The sequence below is a fragment of the Petromyzon marinus genome, chromosome 41 (genome assembly GCF_048934315.1).
Source record: "Petromyzon marinus isolate PM22_M1 ecotype Great Lakes invasive population chromosome 41, UKy_Petmar_22M1.pri1.0, whole genome shotgun sequence".
NCBI classification, from domain to species: Eukaryota; Metazoa; Chordata; class Hyperoartia; order Petromyzontiformes; family Petromyzontidae; genus Petromyzon; species Petromyzon marinus.
The window spans coordinates 8,516,221-8,539,182 of NC_133707.1; the positions used below are offsets into that span (position 1 = coordinate 8,516,221).

Below are 22,962 nucleotides of genomic sequence, written 5' to 3' on the forward strand. Positions count from 1 at the left end.
CATCTCATTACCTAAACAATACACATACATAAAAATAAAGATTATCTGTTCGAACAAAGCTTTATTTTCCAAAACTATCTTCCACAAGACAACATAACACCATAAGCAATAATAAAATAAAATTAAGCAATTTTTTTTTTACGGTACACGGTTTGCTTCAAGGTGCTAATCACTCCGGAATGCCAAGCAAAGCATTTGAGCAGTTTCCAAATGACAATCCGCGATTAACACACGTAGTCTTTAAGCCCAACATAGTTGTGAACGTTTACAAATATATAGTTCACGTCATGGTCATGCAAAAGTAATGTTGCTTAAAGTTTAGAGCGCACAATTTCCTGACATAATGGCTACGAGCAACACATTTACTTTGCCAATAAAATGTGTTACTCGTGGTAGGGCCATCAAGTTCAAGTTAAGGTCTGACAAAATATCACAAACAAATCGAGACAAAGCATCCTTGGACAAATGTAGTTTAAACACAATACACTACTACAATATATACATTACTCCATTCACGTACATTTTTATTGCAAAAAAATGATTTATACTTTCCTGAAGAAAATGAATGAGCAACACTTTTACATAGAATTCTATTGATACATTTTTATAGCATTTTGCCGAGCTAAACAAACCTGCTTTCCATCTTGAGGCACGATGGTACTTAAATGATTAGCCTCTATTTCATGTCATTTAAAATGCTAAAAGCCATGCAACTAGTCCATTTAATAAGGAAATGAAGCTTTCTTCGTTCTATTTTTGACCAGTAGAATACACCTGACTAAATGTAGGCTGCTTTCATTAAAGGTAAACAGTTCCCTATGTAGTGAGCCTGGCAATCCATGCGTTACATTTACCTCCAATAAGTAAACCCATATTTTGCGTATGATGCAGTCATTTCACACACGCGGTAGAATACATCGCAAAGAGAGTGCATGCAATTGCAAGGGCCTGCGTGAGCAAGCACCACAAAAATAATACTGTATATACTTTTCTAGGTATTCCATAGTGCGTGTTTAAAACAAGTTGCTCTTGCAAATAACAATATTTGGATTTTAAGAAAAATAAGCCAATGCATTTCACCTAAGCTGATGGGTTGTTAAAAACACTCCATATGCATTAAGAACCCCCCCCTCCCAAGCCACACCCATCCATGCCTGTTACCAACTAGTTTTAGTGCAGGCAACATCTCGCGTCTACTCTGGAAGCAAAATGAATTATTTCCCAGAGGTGAGACCTCTTTTCCAAGGTGGCTGGGTGGCCCAGAGGTCAGAGAACTAAGCTGGCATCACCAATGTTCTGGGTTCAAATGCACGATTGACCCACCAGGCTGGTCACAACCAAACAAATATGCATCCATTAATTATTTAATGAATTTGGCTGAATACCAGCCCTGAGAACTAAAGAAATGTATGTTTGTCGACCATAACATTTTTTTGTAGCAAGGTGTGATAGTGTGCCCTCTAGTGTGTAAAGATCGCTTTCAGGGTGTTTAAGCATTTCTAGGAATCTTTCTGGAGGTCGTACTCCTATTGCTCTGCTAGGGTACACAAGTGTTAATTCTTCTCATAGCACTGTGCCTCAAAGCACATTTGGAAGTAATTTGGTAAACTATATTCTTATTGTCATGCATTCAGCAAAATGCTGCCCACAACCACAGATAAGCATATCTACAGAATTATGAAGCCTCAATTAAAAAAAGCTCTTTAAACATGGACAACATATAGTTAGCACGTAAGTAGGAATGCTCTAAGAGATGCCGAGTCACAATTTATCACTCTGCAAGCACAAGCCAAAGTGGCAATGTTTTCAAGCCGCTTGAAGAAAATATACCGCCAAGAAAGTCACATGAAAAAACAAACAGTTCGTATGCAACCTATGTACTCGGAGGGTGTTTATCAGACCCTAAATCCCTGCCATTTCGTTTAACACAACAAATGTAAATTATCAATGTTTACTGTCAGGGTAAATGGTGGTGCATCATGGACAAAACATGTGACAACAGTAATAAAGTTATCAGGAAAACTTGGTTTCACTTGCAGCAACAGATCTGATCCCAGGTGTGCTATTGATAGTTGTATGTGTCTTAGATCAACAGCAATCATGTTTGATAACACTATTGTCAGGAATCGTACTTGATAGAGAACCCTTTAATATTTTCAAGTTTTGAGAAGTGTGCAAATAGGACTGTAAATCACATGTCGAATACAATACTTGAGAAAACCTGCACAATACTGTTTTAGCCAAAAATGTCCACCACCCTACACAACCTATAACGTGCACATGCATGCATATGGTAACAATATGTAAATGTAATGGCGCCAAGGAGCTTGCAATGTCAGGCGCACATTGACGTCATGTGGACCCTGTTCAGGGAGCTTACAAGGTCTGCCTCTGGCGTTTCAGTCTCAGGTAACACGTGCATGTGGATTCATAATTGAAATAGGCAACAGTACTGGGATTCCGCCAGATCAGTCTTATGATAAGCCGTACTCGATATGCCACCTGTCTGGTGGAAAACGCACCGATGAAGTCACTGCCATTACAATTCAGTTACTCCATCTGGACGTGTCACCTGACTTTGGAAAATCAGAGGCAATAAACGTTGTAGTCTTCCTTAACTTCAGTCATATGCCAATGCGTATTCACATACCAAATATACAATCAAGAGTTGGATAGTACACCACACCTCAAAAACCAAATGTTTCCAGTTTTCGCATATAGTACATTCACAAAACTTCAAAGACCCGATATCCTGAGTTCCATGTCACATCTGTTGCTTGTATTTACAACTTTGAACACACCCATCGCCTGTTTGCTTGTGTCCTCTTCACTTTTTCCTGCAACTTGTTTGGGTGCGTGGTTGGATGGATAGCAGACAGAAACAAACAATAACAAAAATCATGATTATACTAAGCACATTATTACTCCGCTAAAACAAACCACTTGCGCACCTGGAAGGAAATTCACTTCAACAGGTTTGATGACAATTTGAACTGGCACTTTGAAACATTATTGCTAGCCTCGCATGTCTAAATTAAACTTTTTTCAGGTCTCCTAGTCAAAGGCGAAATGAAAACATTACATACACGTGCATAGTATTCACTTTACCGTGAATAAAGCAAATGAGTATTGGATATTTGGTAGCAAGTATGTGCGTCATATGTGGGTTTGCTAACGTAGCGCGATCGGAGAGTTGTAGGTACAGATCACCACAAGTGAATACGTTCCTCGTTCTAAATGGGGTTTCGTTATAAGCATGGTTTGAAATCACGAGGAAACACTGTATTACTTAGAAACACTAAACTCAGGTGTAAAAAATTGACAGGGATGAATTCCTAATATAGGGTTAGAGGACTAATACATATCAGACAGCTCTCATGTAAGATTTAAAATTTCATTTTGATAAATAACATACAAATACACTACTCTTGTTAAACCATGGTTTCTTTAATAACACATGCATTTATTAGTTTATTATCACTGGGTGTCAGATATACTACTTGGGTTTAGTAATCAAGATGACAACAGAGAGAGAAGAGCTGACTGCACCCCAGGCCAACTTTTGTTCCCCCAGCCTCTGCTTCACAGATCCATCTGTGCTACTCTCTTCTCCTGTGTGATGGTCAACAAAGAACTGGTTACCTACACAAGCATCCCCACCCAATTTACATGGTTAAGCGTGTACTGCAACCAATGACCTGGAGTCTTTAGTAACTCAACACCATGGGAGTGTCTCCCTATATGAGTGCATGCGTGATGTGAGAACTCTCTTACCAAGGTCGCTGCGGTCCAATAGAAGATCCAGATTCTTGTCACTAATCACAGACCCCTCCACCACTCTGCAGGGGAAACACAGATGCACTCTCTTAATCAGGCTGCTCTCCTGTGTAATGTGACAAGTGCGTCAAGCATCAGCACCATAATCGTCATCAGCCAATGTCTATACACTGGTGGATGAAGGCCTCTCCAAACCACTGGCATCTCTCATGGTCCCACCAGTCTTGTCCATCAGCTATCGTCCCAATCAAGTGGTGTTCGACCCGAAAACAACTTTTGAAACAGTCAGTTGGTCCAATTTATGTCCGTTACCTAATCCATCTTCTTTTGACCTCTGAGTTCGGCTTTATACATTCTCTTAATTTAGTTTGCCTTTATTGTCCATCATTTTCATCTCAATCTGCCTTTAACATCTCCGATAAGTGCAAAGATATTCTGGCACTTTCTGTAAATGACAAGAACCTCATTCTCTATTTTTGAGTTGCAAACCTTATACTACGGCCAGCCACCTAACAATACCAAACACCATGCCTATGGTTTTAACACCCATGCAAGGAAATACTCAATGGTGTGTGTGTGTGAGCAGTGATATGCTGTGGGCATGCATTGCACCTCTCACCGTTGGTGATCTGGGCACTTCAGCAGCTCGATGAGCTCCTGTGGGTCAAGGCTGTTTTTCACCTGCGTCATGCCCTTCTGGCCACCTTTGAATTGTTCTGCAACACGTAAACCAAACACAGCATTGCAAGGCAGGAAATTAACAAATAATCATCATCGAAATCTGACCCACTACATTAAGGGCCCTGCAATGAGGTCTAATACCCCTGGCAAACATTTAGAGTCAAAGACTCATCTTTAACATCAGAATGGTGATGGCGAGTAAATCTCAAAAGTCCAGATGGCCCAAGTTGATAAACTAAATATTTAACCTTAGAAATAAAATAAATATCCTTACAAGTTTGATTATTTATTCCAAAGTTAGGTTTCTATTTCCAAGTGAATGCAACAGTGACCCATACATTGAAGTGTGTGTGGGTTTCAGTGTGATGGATGTCTTGTGAACATGTGGGTATGCATACACGGTGCGAGTCGTTGAGTGTTGACAAAGTGAAGAATGTGGGTGGTGCATCTGTCAGTCACATTTGTTGAAAAACCAAACACCTGAAGCTGTCCTGTAAAATCCTGTCAGCAAGCCGTTGCCATTTCACATGGCCTCAAAGTGCACCTAGCCTGGAACATGTGCTGTGGTTACATCACCGCCACTTGGCTGCAAATGGTGGCTATTGTTCGTATATGCGTGTGCATGCGATGGGTGGGTGCATCCAGCAAGCATGTGTGTGTATGTGTGCGCATAGTGTGGAGGACTGGCATAGTGGTTAATGCACTGCATTATGAACCTGGTCTGTCCATGGCTAATAACAGGCACGAGTGATTTTTGATTCGATCCTGGGGCTTCCGAGGTTGACTCTGCCTTAATGCACACCTGATAGTGTATAAACTTCAGTACTGCGGAGACAAACACAGTTGGATATAGCACTAGCTCCACCACCCACACATGCATTGTGGAGGCCTTAATAGGTGGCTGGTTAACAGCACTTGCCCTAACAGCCTATCTTCCTCTTTGCGTGTGCGGGAGTGCGATGGGTGGCAGTTTAGTGTGTGTGTGCATACTGTTGTGGATGACTAGCTTCTCGAGCCGCCGCTTCTCGCCGGCACGCTCCACGATGCGCTGGTCCACCGTGTTGGCTGTCACCATGCGGTACACGACTACAGGTCGCGTCTGTCCGATGCGGTGGCAGCGATCTTGTGCTTGCAAGTCCACCTGTGGGTTCTGCAAGCAAAGACCACAGACGGGCACATAGCTCTCCTACGTGCTTTCACGTTGTGCCACACGCTCTTCAGCGCGATGTCTGACGTTTTGCCCTATGTGCTGGAAGCTTCGTTAACAAGCATCTGCTTATACAGTATAACTGCGAAAACCTACGCAGCAAAGCATTGATTTTTCCCAACACAGTTACACATTACTGAGTCACAAGTCAACTGCATTTCGTGGCTTTAATGATGTAAATGAGAGTCGAGGAAGACCAATTTAATAGAAAGGCCTGGGCCCACTGGGTTTAACGCAAACCCTGCAGAGATTTGAGCGACTAAATTTAATTTAGATGGCTTGTAAAATGAAATATACGTTCAAAACAATGTTGAAATTCTTAAACACTGCTTTTTTCACTTTTCTAACCAAACATGTGATTGTGCATTAAAAAGACCTTTAACAGTATTTCTTATTCGCTTGACTACCCACGTTATGCAAATTAGCCATCCACCGTGCTGTTGAGTACAACAACAAAACTTTCAAAATAATTTCAAACAAATTTGCATGCTGCAGACCTATGGGAAAATCAATTTAGCAATATTGGGAACTGCTGTGGTGTAATGGTTAGCACATTGGATTACGATCCTAACGGCAATATTGTGACCCTTGATAAATGTAAAAAATTGAGTAACATGGACAATGTAGGCAACTTTGTTGTGGGAAAGTTGCACTGTTTTAAATTTAGTGCAAGGTAGCGGCAGGCAAGCCTGGCGAATCTGTGCCACTTACCCAGTCGCTGTCGTAAATGATGACCGTGTCGGCTGCTGTGAGGTTGATACCCAGGCCACCAGCCCTCGTGCTCAGCAGGAAGATAAAAACATCTGGGTCTGTGTTGAACTTGTGCATCTGTTCGCATGCACAATATCCCCACAGGTTAGTAACCATGACCCATTAAGACATATACGACATCCAATTACATCATGAATTCAGCTGTGCTAAATAAGGAAATTACTGATTTAAATACATTTGAAAAAACAGTGACAATTTTTCAGACTATTCCCGATATTAATATGAATACTATTCCCGAGTTCTGAGCAATGCTCAGCATCTTATATTCTTAAGAGCCTACAAAAAGAGCAATGCTTAACTCCAATGATTTATGTTTTTTTTCTGGAAACATGTTCAGTACAATGGACCATACAACAAATGCTTACATTTTCCTCACGCTCCGAGTATTTCATGCTCCCATCGAGCCGGCTGAAGTGGAACTTGCGAAGGTAGCAGTAATCCATGAGGATTTCCAGCATGACGACCATCTGGGAGAAGATGAGCACCTGCAAAGCACAAGGGCAAAGAATGCCACGATGAAAGGACCCAGTTGATCAACAAGATGTATTGCTGGGAAACGCAAAAGTTTTGGTCTAGGTGGGCACCCTCGGATACAAAGTGGTCAAGGACTAAGTAAATCCTGTGGGTAAATTCAACTTTCGTTGGTAAGCTGGCAATGTTTGTCATAATGGTAACCGAATCGAGTAAAACTTGGTGGCTGGAAAAATATACCAATGTACCTCAACATTATCTAGCTACACAAACATGTAAATTATCTTTTAATAAGTCTGGGTTACCGCAAGGAATCTGCATATTTTTAATTGTGGAGTGAGAATCAAAGTAGTGACTTGAAGTCCATGTAGAGATACTGTCGGTGTAGGGTGTGACCATGAGACTATGAGGTGCACCAGAGCTTGGCTAAACACGTGTGCCATGTCTGCAGAATGGGAGGCTGAGCAGCCCAAATCTTTGGTCAATGGACAAGTCAAAATAATAAGAAGCACCTTGTGCCCGCGTTGCCTGAGTTCTGGCAAAATCCGGTCGAGCAGCAGCAACTTTCCAGAGCTTTTCACGAGATTCTCATCCACCTATGGTAACCGGAAACACGGCAACAAGAGTTCAACATCGCTCACTAGACACACAGTAATGCCAGTGACACACACACACATGGGCACTTCTGCAGTTTTAACAAACAGTAGGACCCCGTATAATAAGTCAAGTGCAGACGGAATCAATGAAAGCAGGGTAATGCGTAAAATTGTGGTTTCTTACAGTCAAAATACAGGAGATTTGGTTGTTTTTTGGACTGTTTCTTTTAAAATCCTGTAATCTTGCTGTCACGAGAAAATTATATGCAATAAGCATATAAACTATGGTCATGATATTCAATGAGTGCCATTTGTCAAAATAATAAGAATCTTGTTCTTACCCAAAAAACCTTGATCTCCGATTTTACAGGATGGTGTCTACTCACTCAGTGTTGCCACTTTCCTCTGAGTATTTTTTCCAATTTTACCTATGACAATCTAATTATAACTGGTCAAAGCAGCAGTTGCATAATAAAATACAAAGGAGGCTCAAACACTAGGCTCTTTAGCAAAGAGGCTACATATATTGTCTTTAATGCAGTAACAGGTAGAATCTGATCTGTTGAGCAGCTAATTCGGAAACACTGACCACGGCCTTACCTTGAACTCTCGATCTGCAGTGAGGGGATACTCGATGAGATACGGGTGGTTGCAGCATTTCCGCAGCATCATCAAAATGTTAGAAAGCTGCACGTTCAACTCTGACTTCTGTGGTGCCCAGTCGACTTTGATCCTGCAAGAAACAATACCCATTTGTAGTGACATACAAGTGCACATTCGACATCTCACTCAGGATGACCCAAGAAATGAGACTAAAATTGTGAAAAAATGTTTTTTCCAAGGAAACCTTCAATGGGTCGAGAATTTATAAGCACAATCCTTCAATGGGATGTTTGGCCAATTCCATTAAAGGAGTGCTTTACTGTGGGACAAATCCAATGCATAACAAAAAAGTTACACTCTAAAGCAGGGGTGGGAATGTCCGGCCCGCGGGCCGTACAAGGCACCGCAAAATCATTTGGTCTGGCACTGCCAAGGCAACCGCAGGCGGGAATCGAATTTCAATAAATCTAGGCGCAAACCTGGAAAACAGTTGCGAGTAGCAACATCATCAATACCAGCTAACATCACACGCCTCACCAAAGATAAGCAGTTCCAGCCATCACATTAGGGGTTAGTTAATTAAATGTTTGACCAAATATAACAGGCTAATTTTTAAGTTTATAATTTTGTATGGCCCACGAATGATGTTATATAAATATTCAAATGGCCCTTGGCAGAAAAAAGGTTCCCCACCCCTGCTCTAAAGTCTAGAATATTTCTATTGCCATTTCCTGGTGATCTCACCTAAATGATATTGAGTCACACCTGTGCGATCCAATAACCTTGCCTCCAAATCAGTAGATGAATATCATGTGTTACATGCCTGGTACAATGGTTACTGGTAGCAAGTCTCAAGTTGTTCCATGCCTATTACCAAGATATTATTTCTGATTCCTATGAGTCAAGACATCTGTACAACAGGACACATGGTGGCTGCATTTGCATAAATAATTAAGCATCTTGGGATCTGCTATGATTTTCAGTTCGAAAGTGGGTTGAACTGGTTAATAATAAATAGGTCACTCACCTGGTTTAAATGACTGTATAACACGCTCTCTGTCGCATGGCTAAGTATAAATTCTGTATCTCACTGTGACGTATTTAAGAGAACACACTATTGCAGGCGCAAAGGGGTTCGTGTGCCCCAATGTTCACAAGCCTCAAACGGATGCACCACCTTATTATTAGCGTGTAACATGTTATTTGGCCCCCACAAAGGCATTTTTTTATGCTCACTTGTATTGTTCTTCCTCCTGTGCCTGCCTCGCGATCAGCTCCTCCAAATTATCGATGCTGTTGACACTGTCATTCAACTCGGCGTAGTTGATCTCTTTGCGTATGTGCCGCCTGGGCCGTCCATTTGGGGTCTTCTGCTCAGGCTGGACTTCCTGCAAAAACGGCTGTGATTGCCGAGTGGGGGGGTGCAGAGGGTACAAGGATGGATGGGTTTTAACAGTTTAACAAAGAGAAAAACTCATTTGAAAAGTGCTGAAAATATCAGGAAATTGATAGGAAATACTTGGGACTGAAACGGCAAGGCCAGCACAAGATCAAGATGCAGAGAACATTGTCAGTCCAGTTAGATCAGCATTGAGCTTACAATAAAAATGACATATCCTCACTTTCAGGTGTCTCTCGCTTTATGCAGTAGATGCGTTCCAAAAAAAGGGATGCACAAAAAAATCGCGGAGCATCGACCACTGTCACCCAACCCACAATGCACCGAACGTACAGTACACACAATAGCCCACGTTCAACCGCAAAGCTGCACGAGTGAATTCAAACCGCACATAGTGAATGTTTGGTGGAAATACGTTTGCCGCATGACACAAACCCGCATAAAGCGAGGCAAACGTGTACTGAAACAAAGCAAGGTGTGAGCATCAAAACCAGCGCAAGACTCAACCCAGGATTTTTCAAACTCCAGTCCTCGCAGCCGACCACGATCCACCTTAACCAATATTTTCTGCAAATTACGATGTTACGTTTATACACGACACATGCCTGATGATTGCAATATATCACAATCAAAATATTTATTTATACCGGAGGAGTCCAATGAGCTATGCAGCTTTTTTCACAGATGTCCAATGCAATGTAGAGAATGCTCCTACATTTTAATCAGTGCTCTTTCCTTCCTGAGATACAGAATTAAACGAATACAAGATCTCCATCTTAGTATAATTGTTTTTTATATCAGGGGGAATGTGTTTAGCAATATCAAAAGGCATGTGCAGTGTATAATGATCCAATCTGAATTTGAACGGTGCAGATTGGTAAACATGGAAACGTGGACCATGGCAAGTCATGGGGAGTACAGTTTGGAAAACATTATTTAACCTTTAATTTTCAGTTTACGGAACTGGTTCCAATAAGATTTTTTTTTAGATTGCTAGCTGTGGTTCTCTAGAGTAATGTTAATTATATTTGCGCACTCAAATGTTTACAGTAGAGAGCAATGTATGATAAACGATAATCAGAAACTTCATATGCATACACAATACAATGTTGCTTTCAATGTTCGTTTATCTTAACATATTGTTACCTGGTTTAAAAGCTATTTTTGGAACCAGTGTTTATGCACCGACACACATGAATAAAATACCTTACAATTCTAGTATTTTAAAAATATATATTTTATTTGCCCTGTCAACATTTATTTTATGCCAATGGGTTTTTCTCCCTCTTAGCGGGCAAAAAACCTAAAACTCAAGGATGTATGCCAAACGCTGAGCAGGCTCAACACATTATGATCATTCAGGCATCACTAATCCGTCAACGGGAGATGTTTGGTTTAAAACCTTGAGTCAACTTAAGTGAGGACGGTGCTGTAATAAAAAGATGAAAACATTTAGAGCCACCCCCTTTTGTGCCCTAACATAGGCAAGGGTGCCACGATTAAATTAGGCATTTTCTGAACCACCCACACACCCAATGCTCAACGATTTGCCATGATTCGAGGCCAAAATCTAAATTCAACAAGCATTTTTTTGTACTGTTGTGTTGTCTCAGATTGAGCCTTATTATTTCCTCTAGCTGAAAAGTAACGCTTTTGTATAATTTGCATACATTACATGTATTCTCCACACACTCAAGTAAATTATGTTACTATAAGCTTAAGAATGGACTTGAATTAACCAATGATCTGTTACATGCCAAATATGGGCAGATAATCATAACTGTTAATATTCTTCTGTGCTTGAGAGTTGGAGCTACGGCCAGGATTGGAAGTTATTGTTACGGCAATCTTTCATAGCTGTCATTCAGACTAGGATTACAACGAATATCTTTGTTCGGGGGATTTGGTTAAGTCCTTTCCTGTAACACAGGCATCACTGCAGTCCATTAGGCTTCCAAAGTAATTCACGGTGTCTCACCTTGGGGTTGAGAACGCTCCTGATGGTTTTGTTCACAATGGCCTTGTAGAGGCGATCCTGTGCCGCGGTGAGTGGTGCATACACAAGGACCTCTCGCTTGGGTGGCACATCAATGGTGACATCTGCTTTGAGGCGTCGCAGCAGGAACGGCGTCAGGATCTGCATTACAGGTAGGTGGCAGGAATGGTCAACACATGGCAGGTTGCAGCGTGCCCACCACCAGACTCCAAAATAATTTTAAGCCCAATTATTTTGCTCCCACTTATCAAAAATGCATCAAAATATACGTTTGTCTTGTTCAAAACTATTACAATTACTGGGAATGTATTTTCACGAATTACTGAACATTAATTTCACAAGAGAGATGGCATTTTTCAATTGGTTGTGAAAATATGACCATTTGACCATGGTGTTTATGCACGTGCTAACACAGCATTTTGTAAGGGGCTGAATGGGTATAATTTGTATGTTTGTTCGTGAGCAGGGTGGGTTTTTAAAAGTTTGTTTAACCATGTTAGAACTCAAAATATGCCGATAGCCTCATTTGCAAGAGTTACTTGGGTCACCAAATTGACAAAAACAAATAAAAGTACAGCAAAAGAAGCAAATAGAAATGACAGCAAAAAAAAACTGCCCCATGGTGTGCACCTGGTGTAGCATGTGAAGAACTTGCTCCTGTTGTTCCTTTGCCACAATCTCCTCCACGCTACCACAGAGGTTTGACACATCGAACCATGTCTCGAAGCTGGGCAAAGAAACAAGATGTGGGGACACAAAATGCCTCAGGTTAACTCACAAATATGGTCTTCTTCTCTACACACACACTGGAGCAAGCAGGCTATACCTGCAAACACTGTACATTTATTAAAACCACAAAAGGTGCACAATCCACTTGACCACTATAAAGTCCAAAGCAACGTTGATTTCATTTTGTATTGCACCATTCAGTAATTGCCCAGAAACAATGGAATACAATCTAAAATTGAATGCCATTCATTTACTTAATGCATATAGTTTGGAGGATTGCAGGGCGGGCTAATGAAAGAGGGACTGTAAATTAAATAAAGATAATGCTTGATTATAGCAGTGTTTAAGTGCATCAGTATTTACACTCCAGTGCCTGCGATGTTTGGTCAAGGCGACCCTATCGTTTCGCAAAAATGCCCGTATTTTCCCACCTTTTCAGGTCATCGAAGACTTCGGGCAGCAAAAAGTTCAGCAAGGACCAAAGCTCTGCCAGGTTGTTCTGTAGCGGCGTGCCTGTGAGAAGAAGCTTGTTTTCGCTGTGGTAGCGCTTGAGTTCTCGGATCAGCCGGCAGTTTAGGTTCTTGATCCGGTGGCCTTCATCGAGCATGAGATATTTCCAGTAAACTGTCTGTGGGAACATGGCACTGGTGAACACTGGGAGAGCGGTTCTGAGTTTCCGGCACTAATCATTACAATGAGCTAAAATTTACCAAATTGAGTGAAAATAAAACGATGGTTTGAGACCATGATCTCGCAAGAATTGAGAACATGGATAATCATGAGTGGCTGCCTGAATTTTTACCCAGAATCTAAGTACAAGATAAGCACTCCAACCCCTAAGTCAGCAACCCTTCCTCACTTTTTCCCATTAAAATGGCAACTACTGACTAAAAAACTAAAGATTTGATCTACTTTCTCAAGTCATCCAACAATGGACAACTCTGCAACTATTCACAGAATGTGGTCACAACCACATAATGGACTGCTGACATAACAGCCCAATTAAAAGTACAAATATTGAATGATGTGCTACATTTCTGAGGTACATCATCAGGAGGGGGCAAAGATGGGCACCTGCAGATACTTGGCGTCAATCATGGCAATTTCGTACGAGGTGACAATGACAGGGCAGATATTCAGTTCTCCCTGCTTCTTGGCGATCTTGGGACGCAGCAAGCGCCGCTCGTCGGCAGAGCCATGGTATAGCATCACCGGGATCTGGAAATCAGGGCGATGTCAGTCAGCGCGTTGCTGATAGATCATATCACTAAGTAGGCAAACACAAAGCATGCAGTCATTTATGAGTCAATAAATGCAAACACGCTAGGAAATACAATATAGACATTTCACAGCAGCGTGACAATGCACAGCTGCATACTCTCACCTTGGGGGTGAAACGCTTGAACTCCGAAATCCAGTTTGGCAGAGTGGAGAGTGGCGCCACCACCAAGAAGGGGCCCATCACACTGCTCTCCACCATCAGAGCCACCGTGGCAATGCACTGCACTGTTTTGCCAAGCCCCATCTCGTCCGCCAAAATCCCATTGATGCCGTTCTCCCACAGGATCTGAACAAGTGCACAAGATGAGGGCGGGAGAACAGGATGTAGTGAATGGATTGTTCAACCAATTGAATAGTGTTGCAATGAATGTCAGCCCAGGAGAGACAAGGTGCAATCGTAAAATAGTAATAGAGCCATGTAGAAATAATGAGTGGTCATGCAATGTAATTCAATCTGCACAGATATAGAGGTAAAAAAAGCTGATGTTGAGGAGTGTGTTTAGAAGCAGCGGCTACATTTGTTTTTTGTTTAAATACCATAAATACAAAAACAAGTACACGTTAATCAGATGGATATTTAACTCCGATACAGAAGGCATGAATAAAAAAATTAGTCATGATGTAATTTCTGACCAGGCATATTCTGGTCTGAATTATACTCAGCAGAACCATATGGTGTTATATACAGACCAAGATGGAAAAAGACAGTTCATAACACAGTTTATATTTTGTTATGGGTTGGAGTCACTGAAGAAATCTGCACATTGAAATATACAAATTGACATACAAATGAACATATTATGTGCAGCAAAACTCTCTTATCTATTTCAGTAGTCCCAAAAACGATATATTGATATTAGCTAATGGAATTTAAAGTGTTATAGTTTTTGGCTTATGTTTTTTTGTTCATGTAATAGTTACGTAGAATTGTGCCCAATTCTCTTAATAAAATGTTCAGTAGATTAGTGGGAGGTATCATACACCCCTCCACCTTTTCTCAGCCAAATCTTCAGGTCTGGGGGGCCTGACCTATGATGAAAACAGGGAAATTATTTCTGCCACAGGACACCCCTTTTTTAGTTGTGTTCTATAGATCCTATTATGAATACATTCTGAGCAGTGTGTTAGTTGAGTGTTCAAGCATGCATTAAAAATGTTGGCAACAGTGTGGGCTGCGCCTCTCCACGTACCCTCAGCCACTCCATGCCCTCCACCTGGTAGCTCCTCATGATGCCGCCAGTGAAGAGGCGTGGCTGGTGGAAGGGCACCTTCTGCCCGTTGATCATGCGGTTGGGGTGCCACATTTGTGCAGCGTTCTGTCGCACAACCTGGCCAAGGCGTTCTCGAATCACGCCGTTGGACTCCACGTCACTCTTTGGCAAGGAAGCTTCACCAAGGGCCGCATCACTCTGTGGGGACATGACAATGGTTAAAAGCAAAATGTAATAAACGGGGAATAATGTAACAAAATCATAAAAAGACAATGGTCTTGTTTCAAAATGTAACATTTTTACAAAATATTCATCCATAAAATTATGTGCCTTGCAGACATACAATTCCCTGCATTTGATTCAACATTAGAGGCGGTAATCTCTGTATAGTAAGGTTGGGCGAACACTGCAATGTAAATTGGACAAATTTATCCGTGAATTCAGCAACGATGTAACAGAAAAACATGAAACTTGCAACTCTGCCATATCGGCAATGTCTCTCAAAAGACCAAGTATTTATAACGAAGATATCTTAAATAGTTCTTGGATTTGTTATAATTTTTTAACAACTATATTTTTTAAAAGCAAGCACCAAAGATGAAAATTGTCTGTCATATAGATCTTAATGAGGTATTTGGCCCTTTCATAGTTTTAATGTTCAGAAATGTATCAAATGAAAATACATATTTTCTTAATGCTTTCAACTTGCATAGCTAAAAAAAGCAATCACCAATTTTCATGATAATTTGGATATAGACTCTAAATTGCTGGTATGCCTGTTCTTAGTTTTGGTTTTCTAAAATGTAAAATAAAAAATATACACATTACACTAATCCCCATTTGGTAACATTGCATATGCATCGTATTTTTCAAGTTACATATACAAATTTGGTAGGAGTGCAACTGTTGGCCCAGTAAATCACAAGAGAGCATCAGGGAGTCCGGTGATTGAATGAAAGAATGTATGTTGAACTTCTTTCGCACCGTACGTAGCCAACCGTGCTAATCGGGAGGTGCAGGAATGACTGATTGAGGGAGGGATGAGAGAAATGTCACCTCAAAAAGATATACAATATATTTAACAATTCTGCTTATATGTACTGTGAATTAAATTATTATATGCTAGGGTGCTTATGTATATTGAAAATCAAACATTTTACTGCTCTTCAAAAGATCAAAGCCTGCGCAAATGAGAAAAATTAGTAAATGATGGAAGAATGAGAGGCCTGAATACTAGAATGAGGAATAAGTGAGAGGCATGAGTGAGAGAATGAAGATTGAATGCATACATGGGAATGTGTAAATGAGGGATAAGAATGAAGGAATGAAAGTATTGCGTGAATTAGTTAAATGATTGAATGAGGTAAATATGAGCGGCATGAGTGAATGGGAAAAGAGGCAATTGACCTAAAAAATTCTGCTTATTGGGAAATTCAACACCTGTACATGAAAGTGCTTATGTATCGAATAAGTGACTTTCCATTAATCTTGCAGTATAGTTCCCACTATGCTTAATTTAGAGGCTCGATGCAAACAAATTTAGACCTTTATCAATACCTCAACTTTTCTCTTCTTGCTGAACGTCTCGATATCCTGCCGACATAATTAACACAGCACTCGTATTAGGATCAAGCAAAAAAATGTTCTGCATCATGAAAACAATTCAGAATGTTAAAATGCCACCAACACAGCTGTTGAACGAACTAAATATATGCAAATGTGATGCAATTCATGAAGCGTAAAATAACGTTTACTTTAAAAGGCAGTGTGTTCCTGTGTGCGCATGCATAAAAAGGTTACGGACAAAGATGCGCGTGTGCTCAGGTAAAGGTCTGAGGGTCTAGTCCTCACCTCCTTGCTGATGAAGTCAGATATTCCACAGACTTTGTCCTTTGACCTTTTCTTTGATTTTTGGGGAGCTGAAAGTTTAAAGCAACGATAAAACAAGGGACTCAATATTATATTCTCCGGAAAGTGTATAGTTGATCTCTTAAATAACTCACACCATTATTGTTTCAGGCTTCTAAAAATAAATACTAGTTGTACCATTATTGCTAGTTAGTATGTTCTACGCTGAGCATTACACATACATAAGCCATCAGTTACTGTGGATATGTGATAAAAGAGTGGAGTGATGATGCATACAGAAATTACTCTTGGCAACTCACATGCAGTTGGGGTAGATGCAGTTTTCTCCTTTCCTCCAGCCTGCTGATGAATTAACACATTAAGTTAGCACATGTCAGTCAAATTGCCATCATTTTCTAAGTAATTTTAATTAGGTGTATGAAGCCAGTTGTGGCATTGTAATGTTGCTGCATTGTACTGTGTATGTCCTACCTCCAATTTCCTTTTCTTTGCCAACTTGAGGTCCGACTTTTCCTTTATCTTCTGGGCCTGAAAAATATAACACCATTTTTTTTGCAAAAGCTTAGACATTGATTATACAAGGGCCAATCACTTGGCATATATTGAATTATAATTCGAGCTATCCCAAATGGTTTATTTTTCACCTCATTTTCTCTTCTTGTTTGTATTGTATGGCATAATTATTTTGGGACATGAGATATAATATTTTTCATGCAAAAGAATCCAGTATTGCATGTGTGATTTGCTGCATGTATTTGCATACACATTTCCTTTACCTATGGTTTCTATTCTACTGACAGTTGAGTGTGGGGCACGAACAGCCGCAGCTTTAACAGCCCTCAATACTCTTAGTAGCCACAAGTGTGGAAACAACTTTTAAGCAAGGATAAGTAAACTGCATGTGTTATAACTGTAAGGTAAAGCGTGCGGTTTAATCATTTACAACTGGGTTTGCTTCACTTCCTTTCATCAGAAAGTCAACAACATGTGGAAGAAATACAAAGGGTGCCAATAAATCAATCATTGTTTTTACACCAAGGGAGTAAAGTTATGTTGATTTAGAAAGAAGAGGGTGGAAGTAGCAGTGTGTGTTAGTGGGAAAAATGTATTCAACGAGAACTTTGTTTAAAATGGCGCATGGCAATGTTAATCTCAAATACATTCGAATTTTTGCAAGTGAAGGGTAAATGTTTTAAACGACTCAGATCCCAAGCCTGACCTCTGCTTGCTGGGCCTCCATGCGAGTCAGGAGAAAGTTGGAGTAGATGTTGCTCTTTTCAAGAAGATGCTGCAGCCGACGGAAGCCCATCTCCTGCGAGCGCTTCTTCCATGCCTCGTGTTGCTACAAAACACACAAAAAAACAGAACCATTCATACACTGGATGTTGTTGTGACAGCCATATTGAATGTAGAGTATTGAATAGGGTGTTTGCCAACATACAATTACTTGCAAATATGTACCCTGTAAAATGATTAAAAAAAAGTTTGCTTCTTCCACGCGAATATCAATTTCGTACAGATATCGATTGCGTATTATTCATGTTTTTAGCAGCCCAGCAGTGGTTGTTTAATGGCCTGACTGCAGATGAGATTGCAAATGTTTGAACAAATACTACTGATAACATTGGTCTGAAAGACACATAGGCCAAACATACCGGTAATTGTAATTACGTGTGGTCAAACAAGAAGACATGATGAAGAGAAAGTTCACGTTTTTATTATTTTACTAGCGACAACTATTTCATTTTGCAACTTTTTGAGATTCAGCTCTAAGTGATTTCGCAATTAAATTTTTTGGTCCGAGTTGGTGAATTTCAGATAATTCGCCTACAAATTTTTATTTGGGGCAGTGCAAAGTTATATGGTCCAGGATTTGGTGTTCATAACCACATGTACACATCAGGTCGAACATCACACTCCTGTTGAGGTGAATTTATTGGTTTACGGATTTTCTGGACTATATATTTTACTGTTTAACATTCGATTTAAATAATTTTATAACTCTAGGCTGCTCCTAACCTGCGGGTGAAATCAATCAAACTCTGTAGTTTACTTTTGGGGACCCAACGTTGTAAATGTTAGTTTTCAAATATTTCTAGCAATAAGCATACACTTGACTATATTTGTGCCAAAAACTGGCTTGCTAGCACTTTTCGAACATCATAATATGCAAGTAAATCTATATGCAAGGTACATTATCATTGATCCTGCAGCACTTCAGCATATTGTGTGCACGTGTTTCATGCAGTTTAGGATATTTCGTATCAGTCATTTTGTTCCAAGCTATTATGGTGCACTTCCACAGAACTCTGCTAAATGGAATCCGAGTTTAGATTTCCAGCTGCTGTCACGTGGCTTACCTTCTTCATGAGCTTCTCCTCCTGCTCATCACCCTCTTTCTCAAGTTTCTTCTCCTCATCCAGCATGCTCTGTGAGATGACGATGTCACCCACAGCAATGTTGGCTGAGTTTCCTGCTCACACAAATTTTCACAAGTAGGCAGCTATGAGCGGAACATTCCCCTTTCACACGCTCCCTTAAACCTGTTGAAAAATAAAGTAACTTTTACGTTTAATTAATTTATGTATTCTATAATCCTTGGTATGGCGAATGCTGAAAGAAGCAATCTCATAATCAGCCACATACAAAACACATTTATTGCCAGATTATCATTTTTAATGCTCATAAATGAACATTGACTTAAACTAGTCACTCTTCGAAATGTGTAAGAATCATTCTTTCAAGTCAGTATATTATTTGTAGAGTTCATATGACCCCTATAGACGAAAAAGTCCACGACATGAACTACAATGCTAAAAGTACACTATTTCATTGCATTACAGTTAATCGAATCTACAGGAGAATCATTGCACGAGAAGATCTGGTCATATTCTTAGTTTTTTCGGTAAAGTCACGTTGAAGAGAAACAACAAAATAACAAAATATATATAAAACAATAAAAAATTCTCACGACGTTTCGACCATAACTCATCACACCTGATGATGACCGTTTGAGTTATGGTCGAAACGTCGTGAGAATTTTTTTATTGTTTTATATATATTTTGTTATTTTGTTGTTTCTCTTCAACGTGACTTTACCGAAAAAACTAAGAATATGAATTACTGCAGTCACGAAAGCTTTAAATCAAAAAAGATCTGGTCAGTTGCATCGATGGACTTATTAACTTGTAATATTCCTCTGTAGACAATGGTTGTACCTTCGTCCATTGTGACGATGTGCGTGCCTTCTGGTGGGTCCGATTCGTTGGGCTTGGGTTTGTTGGGAGAGGTGCTTCTCTGTATCACGCTTAGTTCACTGTAAGCCAAGAAGGTAAGATGATTAGCACTCCAACACACTTGTTCGGACAGTATCAACATTGTAGCTCTCTGATGTGTTTTCAGATTAAATCGCGTGTTGTTCGCCACGATGTCCAATGTTTCGATACATATGCTGGAAAACTCTTCAGACATGTCATATTCTGTTCCAGTGCAAGCCAAATAGACCGTGTGCTGGCACTACACAGCACCGCTAGGTTGGCAATACTGGACAAAACCACGTGGAATTACTCTGAACATACTTGTGGAATGATCACACGATACTACATTCATTGCTATCAACGTTCCGTTATGAAAGGGTCATAACAAGCTCTTAACATTACAACGCACAGTGCCACGAAGCATTCCAATCTATGAGATCATGTTGTACATTAATACATGTGTACGGTGGACCAGTGGTTCGCACAATGCAATAACCAGGAAACATAATTTACGAGTGATATCTTAAACCAGTTCTGGGACTGCACTTCACCAAATCGCACTGACCAGCATGGGGAAGTATGACTAATCAACCCCCATTGCCAAAATAGCGTGGGGTGTCCATCCAGATGTGGATTGACACAACGGGGTGACAACTCAACACATTCAGGATGACATTCAAATTGCCATTCAATTATTGTACACGCACAGAAAGGCACCATTAAAGCACACGACGCACTGATTAATGCTGAACTAAAGCTTCAAAAGACGCGACTTACACACTGTACAAAGGAGCGAAATCCGTACGAAGACGGAAAAAGAAGGGAGATGGAGCGATGGAATCAGCACGTGGGAGGCGAACGCTCGGAGCGGACTAAGATCGTGAGAGATGGCCTTCATCCAGCAGTGGATTTATCGTGGCTGCTGATAATAGTCCCGACAAGGCTACGTTAGTCGTGAACAATAACGGCAAATTGTAATAAAAATATATAGAAATATACAATAGTTAACATGGTCAATCCACTGCTGGATGACCCCCCCCCCGCACCCAAAGCAGTCAGCAAGTCTCACGATCCCCGCGGCTTAACGATCCACACGGGACCTGGGCACACGCGACGACGAGCTCATTTCATGGTTCCATCTCCACGGTGGAGGTTCCTTTCGACGTTCCGGCAAAACAAAAAATAACCATCATTTGTATTTATTACAAAGTACCAAAAGTGGTACCTAAAAATAAAGTCAAGTTATCTTACCCGTTCATAGCGCGTGTAGATGAAGATTGCAGTGTGTATAAAACGGGGATTTGTTTTGCGAAAAGAATTAGACTTGAAGACGTTTATTTTAACGAACGTTTTAAATTCCCGCCACGCTTTATGCAACCGGGGCCTAAGGGGGTTTCGTCACGACTCACAAGGTTTTGGCTTGCTACAAATCTTACCAAGGGCGCCGATTATAGCTAACTTAAAAATGTAGTTGGATTAAAAACTTTAACATTAACTTAAAAAAAATGTGAAAACCGCAATGCAAAACAATAAGAATTTTTATACGCTCGCGACGAGCGGCGCGAGCAAATAGTCACCGGACAACGCGCGCGTTTCCCGCCAAATCTGGACCGTCCCAACTCAGCCCGAACGCATGGGGGGGGGGGATCGTGGGGGAGGAGTGGACGCGACCATCGACAAATAAATTAAAGTACAGTACTGTATAAGGAATTTCGATTTAAAGCTTTCGTGACTGCAGGGATTCCTATTCTTGGTTCTTTCGGCAAAGACACGTAGAAGGGAAGTAATACAATAAATGTTTTATTCATTATTTATTATTGTTTTTTTGTTTACCTACGTGACTTTACCTAAAGAACCAAAGAGTATGGATCATTGCAGTCACGAAAACTTCAAATCTAGAATAAAAATAAAACAATAATAAAATTTTGATTTAAAGCTTTCGTGACTGCAGGGATTCATATTCTTGGTTCCTTCGGTAAAGTCACGTGACTTTACCGAAAGAGCCAAGAATAATAAAATTCTAACGACGTTTCGGCCACAACGCAAGCAGCCGTCCTCAGGTGAAGAACCTTTCCGACAGCTCTGTTCTTCACCTGAGGACGGCTGTTTACGTTGTGGCCGACACGTCGTGGGAATTTTATTTATGTTTAATTTTTATTATTTTATTATTTCCCTTCTACTTGACTTTACCGAAAGAACCAAGAATTCGTATAAGGAATGTTCAGTACGTACACTATATAAGATGTTTCAAAACGATAGACCCGATTTGAAATCGCTATATGAAGCAATTGGTGGGACCCCGGGGTGGGAAAAACCGCGTAGCGACACGAGTCTTGCCTTACCGACAACAAAACTAGTGGTCAATCGATTGGCCTCGTCGAGAGCTACTCGGGGCACTAAGGTTCGTAAAAGTTGAAAAATTACATAAACACGTTAAATTCACTGCCTGGGGGGCGGGCTCGCCTTGGCAAAGAAGCTGAGGATCGACGGCTGACCGGAGGGCGTCGTCGCCGCGCGCGACAGCGGCGGACGCCCCCCGGGGCTCGCGTTTGGCCGGTGGGGTGGCGCCCATCGAGTCGATCGCCGCCTGCTGGCGCTTGTTGGTGCGAGTCTGGGCGGGCAGCGCATTGCTGTCGGGATCACGTGGTGGGGCGGACTGAAAAATAATAATTATTGACCTGATTTTTGCGGTACCCCAGAGTCCCGCACAAATTATTCATATCTCTGTAACCACGAACCGCCCATGAATGAAACTCTTACCACTTGAAAGGGCGGGGCATAGAGAGGGTGGGGGCATAGAGAGGGCGGGGCATGGAGAGGGCGGGGCATAGAGTTTAAAATGATTTCCGCTAGATGTCTCTCCCAGCGCACAAACAGCCCCTAGCCTCAGTCATTTGCAAGACGGTGACCCCAGCGCACAAACAGCCCCTAGCCTCAGTCATTTTCTAGATGGTGACCCTAGCGTACAAACAGCCCCTTGCCTCAGTTATTCTCTAAATGGTGACCCTAGCGTACAAACAGCCCCTTGCCTCAGTCACTCTCTAGATGGTGACCCCAGCGCACAAACAGCCCCTAGCCTCAGTCATTCTCTAGATGGTGACCCCAGCGCACAAA

General features: G+C 41.1%; 1 protein-coding gene across 2 annotated transcripts; it reads right to left on the bottom strand.

The window, feature by feature from the left end:
- Positions 1–41: 41 nt before the first annotated feature.
- Positions 42–21,476, bottom strand: HELLS (helicase, lymphoid specific). Of its 2 annotated transcripts, none has more exons than XM_032969405.2 (23): positions 21,100–21,476; positions 19,810–19,907; positions 18,952–19,064; positions 17,811–17,933; positions 17,063–17,119; positions 16,891–16,930; positions 16,574–16,641; positions 16,280–16,315; positions 14,702–14,920; positions 13,615–13,797; positions 13,305–13,448; positions 12,662–12,858; positions 12,132–12,228; positions 11,484–11,642; positions 9,343–9,506; positions 8,104–8,236; positions 7,420–7,503; positions 6,802–6,921; positions 6,377–6,493; positions 5,449–5,608; positions 4,397–4,493; positions 3,775–3,839; positions 42–2,843 (listed from the first exon to the last, which is right to left on the bottom strand). In XM_032969405.2, exons 1-23 carry the CDS (start codon positions 21,105–21,107, stop codon positions 2,737–2,739), a joined length of 2,589 nt encoding a protein of 862 aa, XP_032825296.1. In that variant the 5' UTR covers positions 21,108–21,476; the 3' UTR covers positions 42–2,736. The 2 variants fall into 2 exon arrangements, with proteins under 2 accessions (XP_032825296.1, XP_032825294.1); XM_032969403.2 differs by having other exon boundaries at positions 16,891–16,933.
- Positions 21,477–22,962: the final 1,486 nt, after the last annotated feature.

What these genes read in the sequence shown, in the direction of transcription:
- HELLS (XM_032969403.2), bottom strand. An exon ending in CAAAGAAAAGGAAATTGGAG is followed by an intron (nt 16,934 to 17,062) that starts GTAGGACATACA and finishes TTAATTCATCAG; the next exon opens with CAGGCTGGAGGAAAGGAGAA. An exon ending in ACTCGGAGCGTGAGGAAAAT is followed by an intron (nt 6,494 to 6,801) that starts GTAAGCATTTGT and finishes GCATGCGAACAG; the next exon opens with ATGCACAAGTTCAACACAGA.